This window comes from Ambystoma mexicanum, chromosome 8, assembly GCF_040938575.1.
Source record: "Ambystoma mexicanum isolate Mex_15411 chromosome 8, UKY_AmexF1_1, whole genome shotgun sequence".
Classification (NCBI taxonomy): domain Eukaryota; kingdom Metazoa; phylum Chordata; class Amphibia; order Caudata; family Ambystomatidae; genus Ambystoma; species Ambystoma mexicanum.
Window position 1 is genome coordinate 97,477,587 of NC_090929.1, and position 15,474 is coordinate 97,493,060.

The 15,474-nt window shown below is 46.5% G+C and overlaps 1 protein-coding gene across 6 annotated transcripts in view; it reads right to left on the reverse strand.

Annotated features, from left to right (window-relative positions):
- Positions 1–15,474, reverse strand: part of MVB12B (multivesicular body subunit 12B) — a 786,673-nt gene that overhangs the window by 501,765 nt on the left and 269,434 nt on the right. For all 6 annotated transcript variants that reach the window (XM_069609391.1, XM_069609389.1, XM_069609393.1 and 3 more), the window contains exon 3: positions 10,910–11,017. In XM_069609391.1, the coding sequence (XP_069465492.1) occupies positions 10,910–11,017 (108 nt within the window). The remainder of the gene's footprint in view (positions 1–10,909; positions 11,018–15,474) is intronic.

The window sequence follows — 15,474 nt, forward strand, 5'->3', positions numbered from 1 at the left end:
TATGATATATTTTATTTTTATCGCGCTCAAGTACACAAGTATTTCAGAGCACGCCAAGCAAAGGGTCGGGAACAAGGGAGAACAAAACATAAAAACAACGATCTTACTAGGCCCAGTGACATTAAGAACGCGCAAGTGCATGGAGAAGGGAAAAGTGGGAAAGTGCGTGGGAGAAGTGGAAAGTGCAGAACAGAGGAGATAAAATAATAAGTTAAATAAATGAATAAATACAGGCAATGAAACAGTGGTAGTGCAGCCAGCAAGTGGCAAGTGCAAGATTAATCAGATAGGATGTATATCTAAGTGCTGAGGAAGAGTGGGGGACTGTATTGGTACAGATACAGAACCCAGTGCAATAAGATGCCCGGAGGCAGGGTGAGCAGGTAACTGGGCCCGAAGGACAGAGGGTGTCCAGGTGCACAGTGTCAAGAGAGAAAAACAGGTCAGCAGGGGAGAAGAGGGGCGAAGGCGGAAGGGAAGAGGAAGGTCTGGAGTTGCTTCCAGAACCAGAGATGGTTCTCCTCTAGTTTCAAGGTGGCTGGTAGGCTGTTCCAAAGAGGGGCCCCAGCCGAAGACAGATCTGCCCCCAGCTTGTTTCTTCGAAAAACGACTGACCCTGAGGCAGTTAGAGGTAGAGGAGCGAAGGGCTCGAGGGGGGAGGTATTTGCGGAGGGATAGTTGAAGGTATTTTGGACCCAGGCCCCAGAAAACCTTGTGGACAATGCAGAGGGTTTTAAATGTAATCCTTGCATCCACTGAAGGGATTACAGAGCTGGAGAGATACAACCCAAGGGCTTGAGGCCAAGGACAAGTCTTGCAGTCCTGTTCTGGATTAGTTATAGAGGGCGGAGAGTGTAGGCAGGTAGATTTAGAAAGAGGCTGTTAGAGTAGTCCAACCTGGAGAGAACCAGAGCTTGAGAAACAGCAAGCTTCTGGGGGAAGGAGAGGAAAGGCAGAGTATCTCTGAGGAGGTGGAGTAAGAAGTTTGACTTTTTAGAGACATCAGAGATATGTGCGGAGAAGGAAAGTGTGGAGTCAAAGATGACCCTGAGGTTCTTGACCTTGCAGGTGGGGGTAGGAGGAGGGCCAAGGGAGGCCGGCCAGAGAGTAAGGGGAAAGGATTGTGAAGGTGTACCCATGAGGAGGATCTCAGTCTTGTTGGCATTTAGACAAAGACCGTTGGCAGTACACCAATTTTGAATGGCAATTAGGCAATCCGAAATGAGGGAAGGAGAGGAGGTGGCCGAAGGCAGCCTGAAAATGAGTTGAGTGTCATCCGCATAGCACTGGAAGTTTGAGCAGAAAATGGAAATGCAGTAGGCGAGAGCTGCCAGGTATTGGTTGAAAAGCCAGGGCGAGAGGTTAGACCACTGGGGAACACCACAGGTAGAGAGCGAGATTGATGAAAGGAAGAACCCAAGTTGTACATGGGCGGGTCGATCAGAGAGGAAAAAGGAAAGAGGAAAGCCAGGCCAGAGCCTGATCAGTGATACCCAGGTTGTCGCGGCGACGGTTGAGCAGGGTGGTGTGGTTGACCGTGTCCAAGGCAGAGGAGGGATCAAGTAGGATAAGGACAGAGGGAATGTTAGAGTCAAGGTTGGAGAGCAGATCTAAAGAGAACAAGGAGAAAGGTACTAGAAGGAGGGCGAGAAAGGAGAGAGGGGGAAAGCTGTTAGGGAGGGGAATGAAGAAGTGATTTCAATGAGGAGCGGAAGGAGGAATAGATGGAGGTGGAGCGGATAGAAAAAGGTAGGGAGTTCCAGTGTAAGGGGGCAAAGAGCTGAAAGGAGCAGAAACGAGAAGAGGCACAAGGGGGTGGGGGAACAGAAAGTAAGAAGAGATCAGCAGAACGAAGGAAGCGAGAGGGGGTGTAGAATGAGAGAGGAGAGGTAAGGAGGGGTAAGGTTGTGAAGAGATTTAAGGACAAGACAAAGGAAGTGAAATTTAAGTTGGGAGTGGAAAGGAAGCCATTCTAGGTAAGAAAGTGAGTTGGAAATGGAGTTGTGGGGAGAGAGAAAACAGAGGGTGCGGATGGCAGAGTGGTAAAGGGATTTGAGGGGGGGCAAGATGGGGAGCGGGGAGACCGAAGAAGCGAGAAGAACAATAGGAAAGGCGAGAAAGATGAGGGAGGAGATTAAAAGTTTGGTAGCATGGAAGGTGAGGGAGGGACGGACTTTACGGATGTTAAAGAGATGGTAGCGACATGCCCGAGAAGTGGGGGAGATATGAGTAAAGGAGAGGGAAGAGTCAAAGTAAATGCCTAGATTACGAGCATAGTTGGAAATAGGAAGATTAGAAGGGGGAAAATGAATAGAAGGAGGGGGAGAGGGAGGAGGAAGGGTGTTAGAAGGAAAGAACAAGACTTCAGTCTTGTCAGTGTTGAGAGAGATAGTGAGATGACATCCAGTTTTCAATGACAGTAAGACAGGAAGAGAGATTGAGATGCAAGTCAGGGGTGAAGGAAAATAAGCAGAGGAACAGCTGGGTGTCATCGGCATAGAAATGGTGAGAAATCCCGAAGGAGGAGATGATAGGGGCGAGGAGTGAAGTATAAAGAGAGAATAAGAAGGGTCAGAGGACAGAGCCTTGAGGAACGCTGTATTCGAGAGGGAAGGTAGTAGAGGTTCGTCCGCCCCAATAGACGGCGAAAGAGCGGTGGGAGAGGGAAGAGGAGAGCCAGTTAAGGACAGAGCCTTCGAATCCAAGGGAGGAAAGAGTGTTGAGAAGTAAGGGGTGATCAACAATATCGAATGCAGCAGAGAGTTCAAGGATAGAGGATTGCTTAGAGTAGCGAGCAGTAAGGAGAGAGTTAAGGACACAGGTAAGTACGGACTCAGTGCAGTGTTTGGGGCGGAAGCCAGATTGAGAGGGGGGAAGGAGAGAGTGGGTAGTGACAAATGTTGAGAGCTGAGAATAAGCTAAGCATTTGAGTATTTTATATAGAAAAGGTAGAAGTGAGATTGGGCGAAAGTTGGAAGCGAGAAGAGGATTAGCAGAAGGCTTCTTCAGTATAGGGATGATAGTGGCGTGCTTGAATGCAGAAGGGAAGGTGGCCATGGATAGACAAGTATTGAAAAAGGAGGTTAGATAGGGAATGAGAGGGGGGTAAATCTTGGGAATAAGAAGGGTTGGGATGGGTTCGGAAGGGAAGGAAGTAGGGTGGGATTTAGTTAAGAGGAGAGAGACATCAGAGGGAGTGATGGGAGAAAATTTAGACATGTGAGCCGAGGGGGAGTGTAAGGAAGTGGGGGGAATAAGAAGGAGAACAGACAATTTTTTTGGCAAAGAGAAAGAATTATTTCAGAGAAGAAGTTAGCAAAGTCAGAAGGAGAAAGAGGAGAAGTAGAAGAGGGGTCAAGAGCAGGAGGGGAGCGGAGACGAGAGAGGGTTTGAAAGATATGACGAGGATGAGAGGCTTGGGCGTGAAGGAGGTTAGAAAAGTATGCACGTTTGGAGGAGTTAAGGCAGGAGTCATATAGGGAGTGATAACAAAAGTAGGAGGTTTGGTTAGGAAGAGTGGGGGATTTGAGCCAGCAACACTCAAGGCGACGGAGGAGACGACGCATGGACAGGAGGCAAGTAGAGAGCCAGGGTTGGGAAGGTTTAAGAGTAGGGCTGAAAGAAGAGATGGGGTAGAGTTGATCGAGACTAGAAGAGATAGAGCAGGACAGAGAGGATAAGGCAAGGTCAGCCGGGAGGGAGGAGAAATCAGAGAGGGGTGGAAGAGAAGAAGAGCACGTATCAAGAAAGAGTGTAAGGCTAATGTTCCAGAGGTCACGTAATGTACCCCATCAGAGCACAGTAACTCAATAAAGCCACATGCTTCTAAAATGTGACCCAAGTGGTGTATTATGTGGCTTTGCTAATAGCATTAAACATGTTTTTATTGCGTCCTCATCTGTATTCAATCAAGGCCATCACTGTCCAAGCCTTTCACTGCATCGTAAAGGTCCCTGAAATTATGTCTCTATGTCACATACACAGGCACCATTCAGCATGTAAGTCTGTCTCTCTACGAGCTGAGCTTGCAGAATTCGCAAATGAACAAGAAAGGGGTCAGGAGGATGTACACAAACGACAGCAAACTATCTAATAGAAAGATGCCAGATGGGAAACCTTCACTCGTTCTTGTTCAGGATGCCAATGTGGAGCACTTTAAGCAATGAAACAAGTAAATTACGTTAGGTTATTAAAGTTGTAAGTTGCTCTTACACCGGGGTCAACCCGCTCAGGTTTAGGTATAGTTTAGGCAATTATATAGAGTCTGCCAATTTTACATTCTTTAATTCCCACAATCCAATAGAGCTTGGCAAGTATGAGGAGGTGCGTGAAAACCAAGTCTCAAGGTCATGGTCAGTTCCGAAAGACAGTTCAAATATCACATTGCAAAATGTTTGCCAAAGACCAACACCACTTTCCCTGGGATGAATTGGAGGATTAACTTCATGGCCTAGCATGGATGCCACTGCTCTGCCTACTCACACTAAAAGTTCATCGGCCGGCGTTGGGGCAAAGCCAAAAACGCACCAGCAAGCATGTAAAGTGAGCCCTGGTGCAGATGGCAGAAATGGTGCTATCGACCTCTGCTACCAGCATGATCTGATGCATTCAACAGGCGAGGCCTAACATTCTGCAAAACGGAGGCACCTAAGCACTAAATGAATGGTAGGATTAATTAAAGCATAAAGGATTATTCCCATGAAATTAGCATTTTAAAGAAGCTTTTTTACTACCAAAAGTTGCTTTTTAATACTGACCTCAATCTTATGAGTAGCTTAGACTTCCCTGCCTTGAATCAACCCTGCTGCATTGTCCCACAGAGAATGGATTCCGCCATCATATCATCGGACAGAAGCTCCCATCGGCCCTTTTCCCCTCGAGGCTCCACATTTCATAACATAGTCTACCCCCTGTATCTGGACCAGAGTCTACGAGCCCGACTTCCAGCCACCATTCATTCTCACTACAGTTATGAACATTAGCCTTTCAATTATCTCAGTCATAATGGAGCATTTCTTTAAAAACCTTTATATTTACGAGATGAATCATAGACCTCGAACACTACGCTGCCCTGCCTTGTAGGGCACTTATAAATACTCTGTCCTGTAGGGGAGGCATGGTATCACAAGTATGACGGTGACCCAAAAGATACCATTTGTAAAACCTTTTCGCTGGGTTTGAAAAAACTCCTACTTTGCCCTATAACTAGGATGTAGTCGTCTCGGCCATCAAATAACAAAGAAAACGGTCTTAGTCGTGCCTGTCAAATCAATATGGCCTATGCTAACAAAACCTAATGACTCCCCTATCTCTTGTATAAAAATGTGTGCAAAGGAGGTATGTATATAAAGGAAAATCAGTGTTCAACAAAGAATGAATGCAGCTGAATCAGCTCTCCTCCCCACGTTTAGACAGCAGGGAATAATGCAGGCTCTATAGGCAGGATGACACACTCTGGCTCAGGCTTGAACACTGAAACAGTTCGGAGCGTGGATCGAGGCCCGTCTGGCCTTCCACATTAAAGGCTCTTGTTCCAGTCTTCCCCCAAATAATGAAACGAAAAATTCACACCAGTCTCCCTCCTTCGGGCTCAGATCTCTTAAAAAAAAAATAATAAACTCTAAAGTTAACATTGGTCCCCCTCTGCCGGGCTCAGACGCTTCACAGTTCAACAGTTGCCATGGCTCCCTTTCCCAAGCTTTTTACACTTGGGATCTCCCTCAGTCGGGCTCACTTTTCATATGTCGAATACTTTGGATTGTGCAGGCTTACTTTACAGACCACCGCTGGACCACTTCAGCTCAGAATTCAATGTTCAACTTTTCCTCTCCCCTTCTCTCCGGGTTGACTGTCGAGTGGGCTACTCCTTTTGACCGGACTACTCCATTACTCAGTATTGCTGATTCCACAGCTGTGTTCATCTTAAAGTTCATTCACAGGTCTGCCTTACCTCGTGTCTCATCCACACGTGTGCAGCTTTCACTAGCGATATATTGTTGCAAACCTAATCTTTCTTAGCACACATCGGTCCCTCAAGTCGCTTGCCAACTCACCAGCTGTGTGCGGTTCCTTCTTGCGTTTTCGATTTGCAATTAACGAGCCAAGTTAAGTACCACAGACTTGGCCTTGCCTCCCCAATGCTGCCGTTCACCCGGGAGAGTTGATGGCATCCCAATGGCCCACTGGTACTGGCACGCACCACGTGGCCTTCAGCAACTAGGGAGCAAAAGGCCCAAGATGCCCCAGACAGTGGTCCACTAGGATAGTTAGCAGGGTATTAGTCAACATGGAGCCTGAAGACCATCCATAACTGGGGCGTAGGGAGTTGCAAGGGATGTGCACCCCAACGCCAGGTATGTCCGCGTTCTGAACCTGCAACTCCCTAAATCGGAACCACTAGACTATGTATCATTCTATAGAAATTGCGTCTGTTATTTCAGCGCTCTGAGACCTATGGGTATCTAGTGCTATGTAAGGAAGACAATATTATTATTATTATAACACAGCAGGAGCCTACGATAGCCAATTATCCCTTGGAGAGCATTGTTTTTATTGATTGACAGCACGCCTGTCCTGTGGCTGCACACATGACTTACTCCAGGACTGAACAACATTTCATGAGCAAGAGTTCAAGCAGCCCCTATGTGGAGTCCTCACCCAGTAAGCAAGAGAGCCTTCTTGGGAATGAAGAGCTCAGTCAATAGTGTGCCGAAAATCCAACTTCCACACGAGATGCAAATCTTTTCCCCTCTGTATCTCGGACCCCTTGTGCTTTCTAATGCGTTCTAAACGTGTCCTGGTGCTCCTTCTAGGCACATTCCAAAACAAGCAGTAAACGAAAGCCTCACAACTTGCACTCGCCACCGGCCATTGGTGAGTGATAAACGACTCTTGGCTAGTAAGAACTTGTGTATTTTGTCCATGTGCAGAAGAAAGGGGCGAGTGACTTTTCACTCCCATCTATTAGCTTTCAACTTGACATTTGTAGCCCTGAGTTAATGTCACATAGGTATGTTTGAATGGCACCAGCTGGCCTGTGGAGTCAAAAGCATAGCTTTTAGTGTCACGCCTGATGTCCAGTTTACCAGGCTGTGCCAGGCTACAAGCAGGAACTTGATGGTTCCAGCAATTTCGATCGTTGCTTAATACTTTGATGAGCAAACTCTGAGCATACATTAGAATGTGTTTTTTCTTAAGCACTTGGTACTTGTTTAGATACCAGCTAATAAATAATTGCTCATTCAGGAAAGGCCTCCACTGAGAACGTTAGAGACTCGCATACATCCATGTTCATATTATGTCGTTCCAGGCACCTGGCAACCTATGCATAAATGGGCGCTTTCAGTGCATACAATGCCATAAGCCTGGAACTACACATTTCATTTAAACATTTATACTCGTCACTTCAGGAGAAGTATAGAACAGTTCCCTTGATATTCTGGGATAATGCGATAACTGTCAGCAACAAGACATGAAAGCTCCAGGGCCACCCACCCAATGCATTCTGGGTCCGCTGCAGCCCACAAACTGAAAGTACTATTGCAATCCTCACTGGAAAATGTAATTACAGAGGGCAATAAAAGGTCGCTAAATAATAATGTTTAGTGTCCCCAAGAAGCGCAGAAGAGGACCAGTGAGGCATCAGGGTGCACGCCGGGAAAAGCAAGACCAGAGCAAGCATTTGTGACCATGAGAGATCAACAAAGCACAACAAGATGCAGGCAATGCTGTTCAACATCTTCATTAGTCATGCTCAACAGGGTCGAGGGTTGGAAAAATGCCTAAAGGTTCTGCAGGGCTATCCCAGAACGGACAGCTAAATTAGTGTCAGACTAGAGAACTTTACAGGTGTTAGGGCCTACCCTAAAGTACATAGCGTCAAAGTCCAGATCCCCTCACCTAATATCAATAGTATCAGGGATACAGTTCCCAACTCACGTCTTGGATCACTAGCAGGCTCAGCAGTGTAGTGCCCAGCTCACTCCTTGACTCACTGAGGATAAGGAGTGTAGTGTTGAACACACTTCTTGGATCCCAGCACACTTCTTGGATCACTCTGTGGCACAGGAGGGTAGTGCCCAGCACACTTCTCGATTAATTCTGATGCTCAGGAGTGTAGTGGTGCCAAGCACACATCTTGGATCTATCACAGGCCCAGGAGTGTGGTTCCCAGCCCACATCTTGGATCACTCGCAGGCTCAGGAGTGTGGTACCCAGTACACTTCTGGAATCACTTGCAGGTTCAGGAGTGTGGTACCCAGCACACTTCTGGAATCACTTGCAGGTTCAGGAGTGTGGTGTTCAGCAGACTGCTGGAATCACTTGCAGGTTCAGGAGTGTAGTGCCCAGAACACTTCTTGATTCACTCACAGGCTCAGGAGTGTGGTGCCCAACACACTTCTTGGATCGCACGCAGGCTCAGGAGTGTGGTGTCCAGCTCACTTCTTGGATCACTCGCAGGCTCAGGAGTGTGATGCCCAGCACACTTCTTGGATCACTCGCAGGCTCAGGAGTATAGTGGTGCCCAGTACACTTCTTGGATCACTTGCAGGCTTTGGAGTGTAGTGGTGCCCAACACACTTCTTGAATCATTCACAGGCTCAGGAGTGTGGTGTCTAGCACACTTCTGGAATCACTTGCAGGCTCATGAGTGTGGTGCCCTACACACTTCTTGGATCGCACGCAGGCTCAAGAGTATGGTGCCCAGCACACTTATTGGATCACTCGCAGGCTCAGGAGTGTGGTGCCCAGCTCACTTCTTGGATCACTCGCAGGCTCAGGAGTGTGATGCCCAGCACACTTATTGGATCACTCGCAGGCTCAGGAGTGTGGTGCCCAGCTCACTTCTTGGATCACTCACAAGCTCAGGAGCATAGTGGTGTCCAGCACTCTTCTTGAATCACTCGCAGGCTCAGGAATGTAGTTTTGTCCAGCACACTTCTTGGATCACTTGCAGGCTCTAGAGTATGGTGGTGTCCAGCACACTTCTTGAATCACTTGCAGGCTCTGGAGTGTGGTGGTGTCCAGCACACATCTTGAATCACTCGCAGGCTCAGGAATGTAGTGGTGTCCAGCACACTTCTTGGATCACTCGCAGGCTCAGCAGTGGATAGGCCTGTCGTGAATGGCCCAATATTCAGTGAGATTATTCCATAAATGTCCTATTTCCCAGTTGGTCCTGGAATTCCCCACATTCCCCTTCCAGTGTTTTGCTTTCCCTCCTTATGCATTTCAGGTGGTGTTCATTTCCCTCCCCTATGTACCCCATCAGCAGGATTAGCTGTACTGGCATACACCGAGGGCATAGGGCCTTGTTGCCACATCTTATGATAAGGCGGAGGTGGGTTTGGCCTTGCTCCCCGCTGGTAGCCTCAGGGACTGCTCCTGGCACTCTTGGTAAGGACTCTCAACCTATGCAAGCAGGGAAGGAATTCTTGTGGTACCCAGGGTCACCCACCCATATGTGGAGAATTGTGTGCAAGCCTTTCTCTACCGCTGCAGGCTGCCGGTTGAGCTGCCCATCACAGCGTCTGCATTTCGGAAGCCTTGAGTGGGGAGCAATAAACTTTGGTGCCCAAAGAAATTAAATACCTGTCCAGCACCAGGTGAACGCGTGCGGCTGCAGGGGTCCCCACAACCTCTATTCTAGAAGGTTTCCGCCAACCTCTATTCTAGAAGGCTTCCGCCTCTGCCGCTACACCCAACATTTCTACTTGGGATTTGAATTGGTACAGGGCCATGAGGGGGACCCTGAAAGATCCTCTTGGTACGTGCTCTGGGGTAGCTCTTCACAGTGCTAGGGGGCATCCCGGGACCCTCGGTCTCCTCCACAGGGTGTTCATTACACATTTCACCACCACACTTCACAGTACAGGAACACCGTTTACCCCATGTGTGCTATAACCCTGCTAAAGGATGTGTTCTCCGCAATGCACGTCTCACTATTCCGGCCCGTTTCCCCACAAGTGGTGGCTGTTTCTGGCCCATATTCCAGAAACCTTGCACAAGGCAAAGTGCCATTTTGCACGGCTCTCACATTTATGACACACTGTGAAACACTTGGGGTTTGTATGGGTAATCCAGACATGGGCCATCTTGCTCTGTGCACCGATCCACACAGCACCACACCACACTTACAAAGGCCACCAAGGCATACATAGGTGCCTGCTGTTGCTCTTGTATATGGGAGACTTGCCTGCCATTTCGGGGTGGGACTGTGCTTGTGGACCGGACCAATCTGACATGCAAATGGATACCTTTCCTCTGATAAGGCACGTAGAGCCAAAACGTGACCGCAGCCCCGATTGCCAAACCATCCCATGGAACAGGCTACTTGCTCTTGTTATAGAGAGGCTCCCACTATTTTGGTGGTATTCTGGGCAGAGTGAATGCTGTAAATCAGTAGGAATTTGCGTGGTCTCTTTCAATGATAAAAGCCCCACAAGTAAGATTCTATGCCCCGCTCAACCCCCAGTTCTAGTGCATTTTAACCAGTGAAGCACAAGGTGCACAAGATTACTACGCCATAGGGGTCCACATACAGGGCATATATTAATTTTGCTGGACAATGCAAGAATAGTCACAAATGCAGTAATATTTCCAAAAGCAGCTGGTTGAAAGCCAGAAACTAATCTAAGCCAAAGTTACTTTGTTGCGCTTGTTGACCACTAAGGTGGTAGCGGGCACAGAATTACCATCATATTTACATTATAGCATAGTAAAGGTAACAATACATCACGAGCAGCAGGTAATTAAAAGCCAACCAAAATAATTGGGTCTCAGCATTCGAAAAAAACAATTTTTAAATACCTGACACAAGATGACCGTCACATTTTTTAATTAACCAAGACTTCATGGCAAACATGCACTTTTTTTGGTTTCCATTGAACAAAAATGACATTGAACTTACATTTTCTTTTGAAAAGGTTCTGGTGAAGCATAGGTAGCGGGTAACCTTGGATTTAAATAAGCCATCTTTCCAGAGGTCAGCATCCAAGCCATCTGCCGTCTGAGAAACCTGTATAAAACAAAGGGAGGGGGGACGTAAGAGAAAACGCATGAAGTGTACGCGCAGCTCTTCTTTACCCCCCACTAATTAACTCTTCCTCGAACTCTCACGGCATCTCATTAGTTCACTACACCCAGGTGAAGTCTACAGTATACAGATTTTTTTTAAAAAACACACCGCCACTTCTAAAAATATTGTCTCCAGGGATGAAATTGATTAAAGATACCCTGACAAAAACTGGTCTAATGAGGAAACAAACTTTTACTGTTACATGTGCAGTGGGTAGTTTGGAAAAAAGAACTCGGCAAATTAAGGCTCTCATTATCGCCTTTGCGGTGCAGCGGAGAGGCGGCGCGACCGTAAAAGCTCAAGGTGGCTCAAACTTTGATGAAGCATGAATTTCTACTACAGAAACATGTCTGCACCATGCCAAAAGAGCCGAGAGTGTGGTGCTCACATGTGGCATGGGGGTGGGGGTGTCAGCGAAGGCGCAGAATCCTGAAAACAATATACCCTAGACGACAGGTGTACGCACCACACAGTCAAGAAAATGGCATGTTCGTAATGGGGGAGCCAAAAGAGATTAGTAACACTGGATTTAGTATGGTTGCAGGACTACAGAAGAGAACTAGAGCGATAAGGAAGACAAAAGGGGGGATTTTCTTCACTTATGTGGCAACAACATGGCATTGAGGGCCTTTAGTATTTAATTTGAGCTTATGTCAATTTCGTTGTCTAAATTACGCATTCCCAAAATAAAATGGCGACAATGTGTTGAGGCCTTGAAAACTAGCCATCTACAACTCCCTGCTGCTATTCCGTGACATGAAATATATCGCTTGCAAATGATGTTGCTAAATAGAATATATTTGTAGTAGTATTTAAAGACCTACATAGAATTTTGAGTAGTGTTCCGACACTCAATTTGGAACGGTGGAGCGCCAAGTATCAGTTTACTTTAACCATTGGCACAGAAAGGAAATGGGTTACTTGCTACATGCAGAAGAAAAATCCCTTTAATCAACCAGAGAAGAGTGAGTGACCACCTTTGATAGCCGTAAAAATCAGGCCACCTACACTGAGTGCTTAGCGAGAACACTGGGCCTTGGACAGGGGGATAATCAAATCTACTGAGCATACTTCCTACTCCTCCTTTGTTGGCCTGGCTCCTTATTCCCCATGATGTGACACAGACAGAAAACCTCTTGGCTGGCCAAAGGACTCTATATAAAAAAAACTAAACAAAAACTTCTTCATGATTAGAACACTGAAGTCTGTCTGTCTGTCTGTCTCGGGAGGCTAGCTCAGGGCCAACGCGCTTGCATTGGAAGCAAGACAACGGGGAGCAACACAGGTTCGATCCCCGGGTTTGCGCTTAGAAACCTCTGGGCATTAAGCATGTTATAAATAACTAAATATTTTAATTATAATCAGTATCATGACCGATTTACATAAACTTCTCCCTGGTATAAGAAACCAGTGCACGTGGCTAAAAGAGAGTGGCCAAGATACCCCTACACACACTGAAACACGGTTATTTTAGGACTTCAAGAGTCAATACACAATATTTCGGGTTTGTACCTTTTTACCGAATATAATGGTTTGCATGAACCAAAGTTCTAAAAATGCTACCACCAAAGGTTTGACCCTTTGGTGGTAGCATTGTATAAAAAATGTTTTAAAAAGAAACGGGGGCTGCAGGGGTGTCCCTCACAAAATCATGCTCCCTATACTTTACAGTATAGTGAGCAGGGGTTGCGGGGGGACACCCCTGCAGCCTTCTGTAAAAAAGTGAAGTGAAAGTGAAAGGGAACTGGCCCTGCAGGGACCCAGAGCGAAAAGGAAGGTAAGTGGGATTTGTTTATGTTGGGGGTGTGGGTGGGGGTGTTTTGAGGGTGTGGGTGGGGTGTGTGTCATGGGTGTGTTGTGGGTATGTACGTGTGTTCACATGAGAAAGGTGCAAACTTTTGGTAGTTCGCACCTTTCTCATGCGAACTTTCCGGCCGCGGGACATTCAGCCGCGGTTGGATCACGTAGATCCGATATTTCCATAGTAAACTTTGTATTTACTGGTACGATATGCTAGCAGCTCCAAGTCGGGAATAATGCGAAATAGCATTTTGCAGCCAACCCGTTGGAGGTGAAGAAAAATCAGATTAATGACACCTGATTCTTTAGACATGTAAACCACAAGTCAGAATCTACACTAAGGAACCTGTGTCGCGCAAGTCAGTATTTTTACTCCAATATTAGAGGCGTTGCTAGGGGAGGAGGGTTAGGAGGCTATAGCCCTGGGTCTTTTGGTTGTAGCCCCGGATAGAATCTCAGGGTCCACAAGCAAAAGGCTAGCTAGCCCCGAGCCCGACATTAGTATAGCTCCGGATCTTTTCCAGACCTAGCTATACCTTAAGTGAGAAGGGCGAGTCCTTTCGTTCTGAATTCCCACGCCGGCTCGCACAGTCCAAGGGCTAGGATGTAAAACAATGTGTTCGCGGTTTTTGTTGTGCCAACTGTTTTAATCTGTGTTTTAATCTGTTGTAACTACGTTTTCATGTTTTGATTGTTCGAATTAACTATTTGGAGTTTTTCGTTTCCAAGTTTTAATCCCTTGTAGATTGACGTTTTTTGTAGATGAACGATTTTTAATTTCAATAAAATGAATGCGTTCAAACCCCAAAGCTCCACTTCACATAAGAATGCCAAATTACCTTAACATTTGGACCAGTCCTAAAAACAGAGGAAATGCTTCGATAATACAGAATGGAGCCAACAGGATTTGCCGCAATCCGTATTATCTAAAAACATTTGTACTAGGGCAGAAAAGATTCAGAGTGTTTATTTTGCGGTTTGCTGCACACTACATGCCTTTTCAATCACTGAAATAAAAGAGGGGGGCCCGGTCTTCCATTTCCCAAGCGACATCTTTGGTGAGGTTTTCATCTCAAATTACAAACCTGCTGCCAGCACCTCAGTTAGCAAACCTGGGTGGCTAATAACAATAATGGCCCGTCCCATAGTCTGTATTTGGTGGCCATGGCCTGGAGGCACCTGTTAAGGTCCGTCGCTGAGCTCAACCTTATTAATTCGAGGAGCGGGCCGTTACCGCCAAATGCAGCCTGTGGAATGAGTTTATTGCTCACCAAGAACCAGAGCTGGCTGAAAGAGATTTGGGGGGCAGTGTTTTTGGCAGGTAGGAGCAAGTAGTAGGTGGAAATGGCCACCGGGACTGGCAAGGTTATGGGCAGTTAATGTGTGGATTAAAAGCCAACCAACACCCATGCGTTCTCCTCACATCCTGTCTCTTTCTTATCTTGCCAATATGTTCTGCTTGAAGACAGTGCCACTTCTAGGCAAAGCAACACATCTTAAAATATTGACAGTGCACTCTGGCATAGAATCCAAAAATAAAGATGTTACTAAAAGTGGAAAGGCTTTATTCAAAGACTAAAGGAATTTTGGACATCGGAGTATTTTCCAAGAGTAATTACTCGGACACGAAAGCAAAGCTGCAAGTCCTGTTTTCCCAGTGCTGTAGAATTGACCCGGTTTATGGGGCAACCATCTGTCAATGTGTTTTTCTTTTTAATTTCTCTGTGTGAGAACAGATTTTTCACTTTTATGTAGTTGTTTTCACACGTTGGAATAGAATTTAGATTGATGGCAGTTCTATTACCTTTACAGAATAATGTTCTCATCAACACAGTGCACGCAAGATTCCAAATGAAAAGATTTATAGGTGCCTTCTTGCGAGGCTCGGAAAATTAAACTAAACATCTGTTTCCCAGGTGCCAAGTCTTCATTTAACAGAAACGCTTCAACTTTGATTGTTCTCCTCAACACCTAACTCGCTAGACGTCGTCCACCCTTCTCCTCCTCCTCACCCTGTACCGCTCTACCCCGTCCTGTGCCCCTCTGTACCCTACCCCCGCTGTACATGTGTTCTGTTGTTACCTCTGTAAAGCGCTCCGTTATGCATCTGTACTGTTGCATACCTCTTTAAAGCGCTCCGTTATGCATCTGTACTGTTGCATACCTCTGTAAAGCGATCCGTTATGCATCTGTACTGTTGTAAACCAAGTGCTCCGTTATGCATCTGTACTGTTACCTCTGTAAAGCGCTCCGTTATGCATCTGTACTGTTACCTCTGTAAAGCGCTCCGTTATGCACCTGTACTGTTGTAAACCTCTGTAAAGCGCTCCATTATGCATCTGTACTGTTACCTCTGTAAAGCGCTCCGTTCTGCACCTGTACAGTTGTAAACCTCTGTAAAGAGCTCCGTTATGCATCTGTACTGTTACCTCTGAAAAGCACTCCGTTATGTGTCTGTACTGTTGCATACCTCTGTAAAGCGCTCCGTTATGCATCTGTACTGTTGCATACCTCTGTAAAGCGCTCCGTTATGCATCTGTACTGTTGTAAACCTCTGTAAAGCACTCCGTTATGCATCTGTACTGTTGCATACCTCT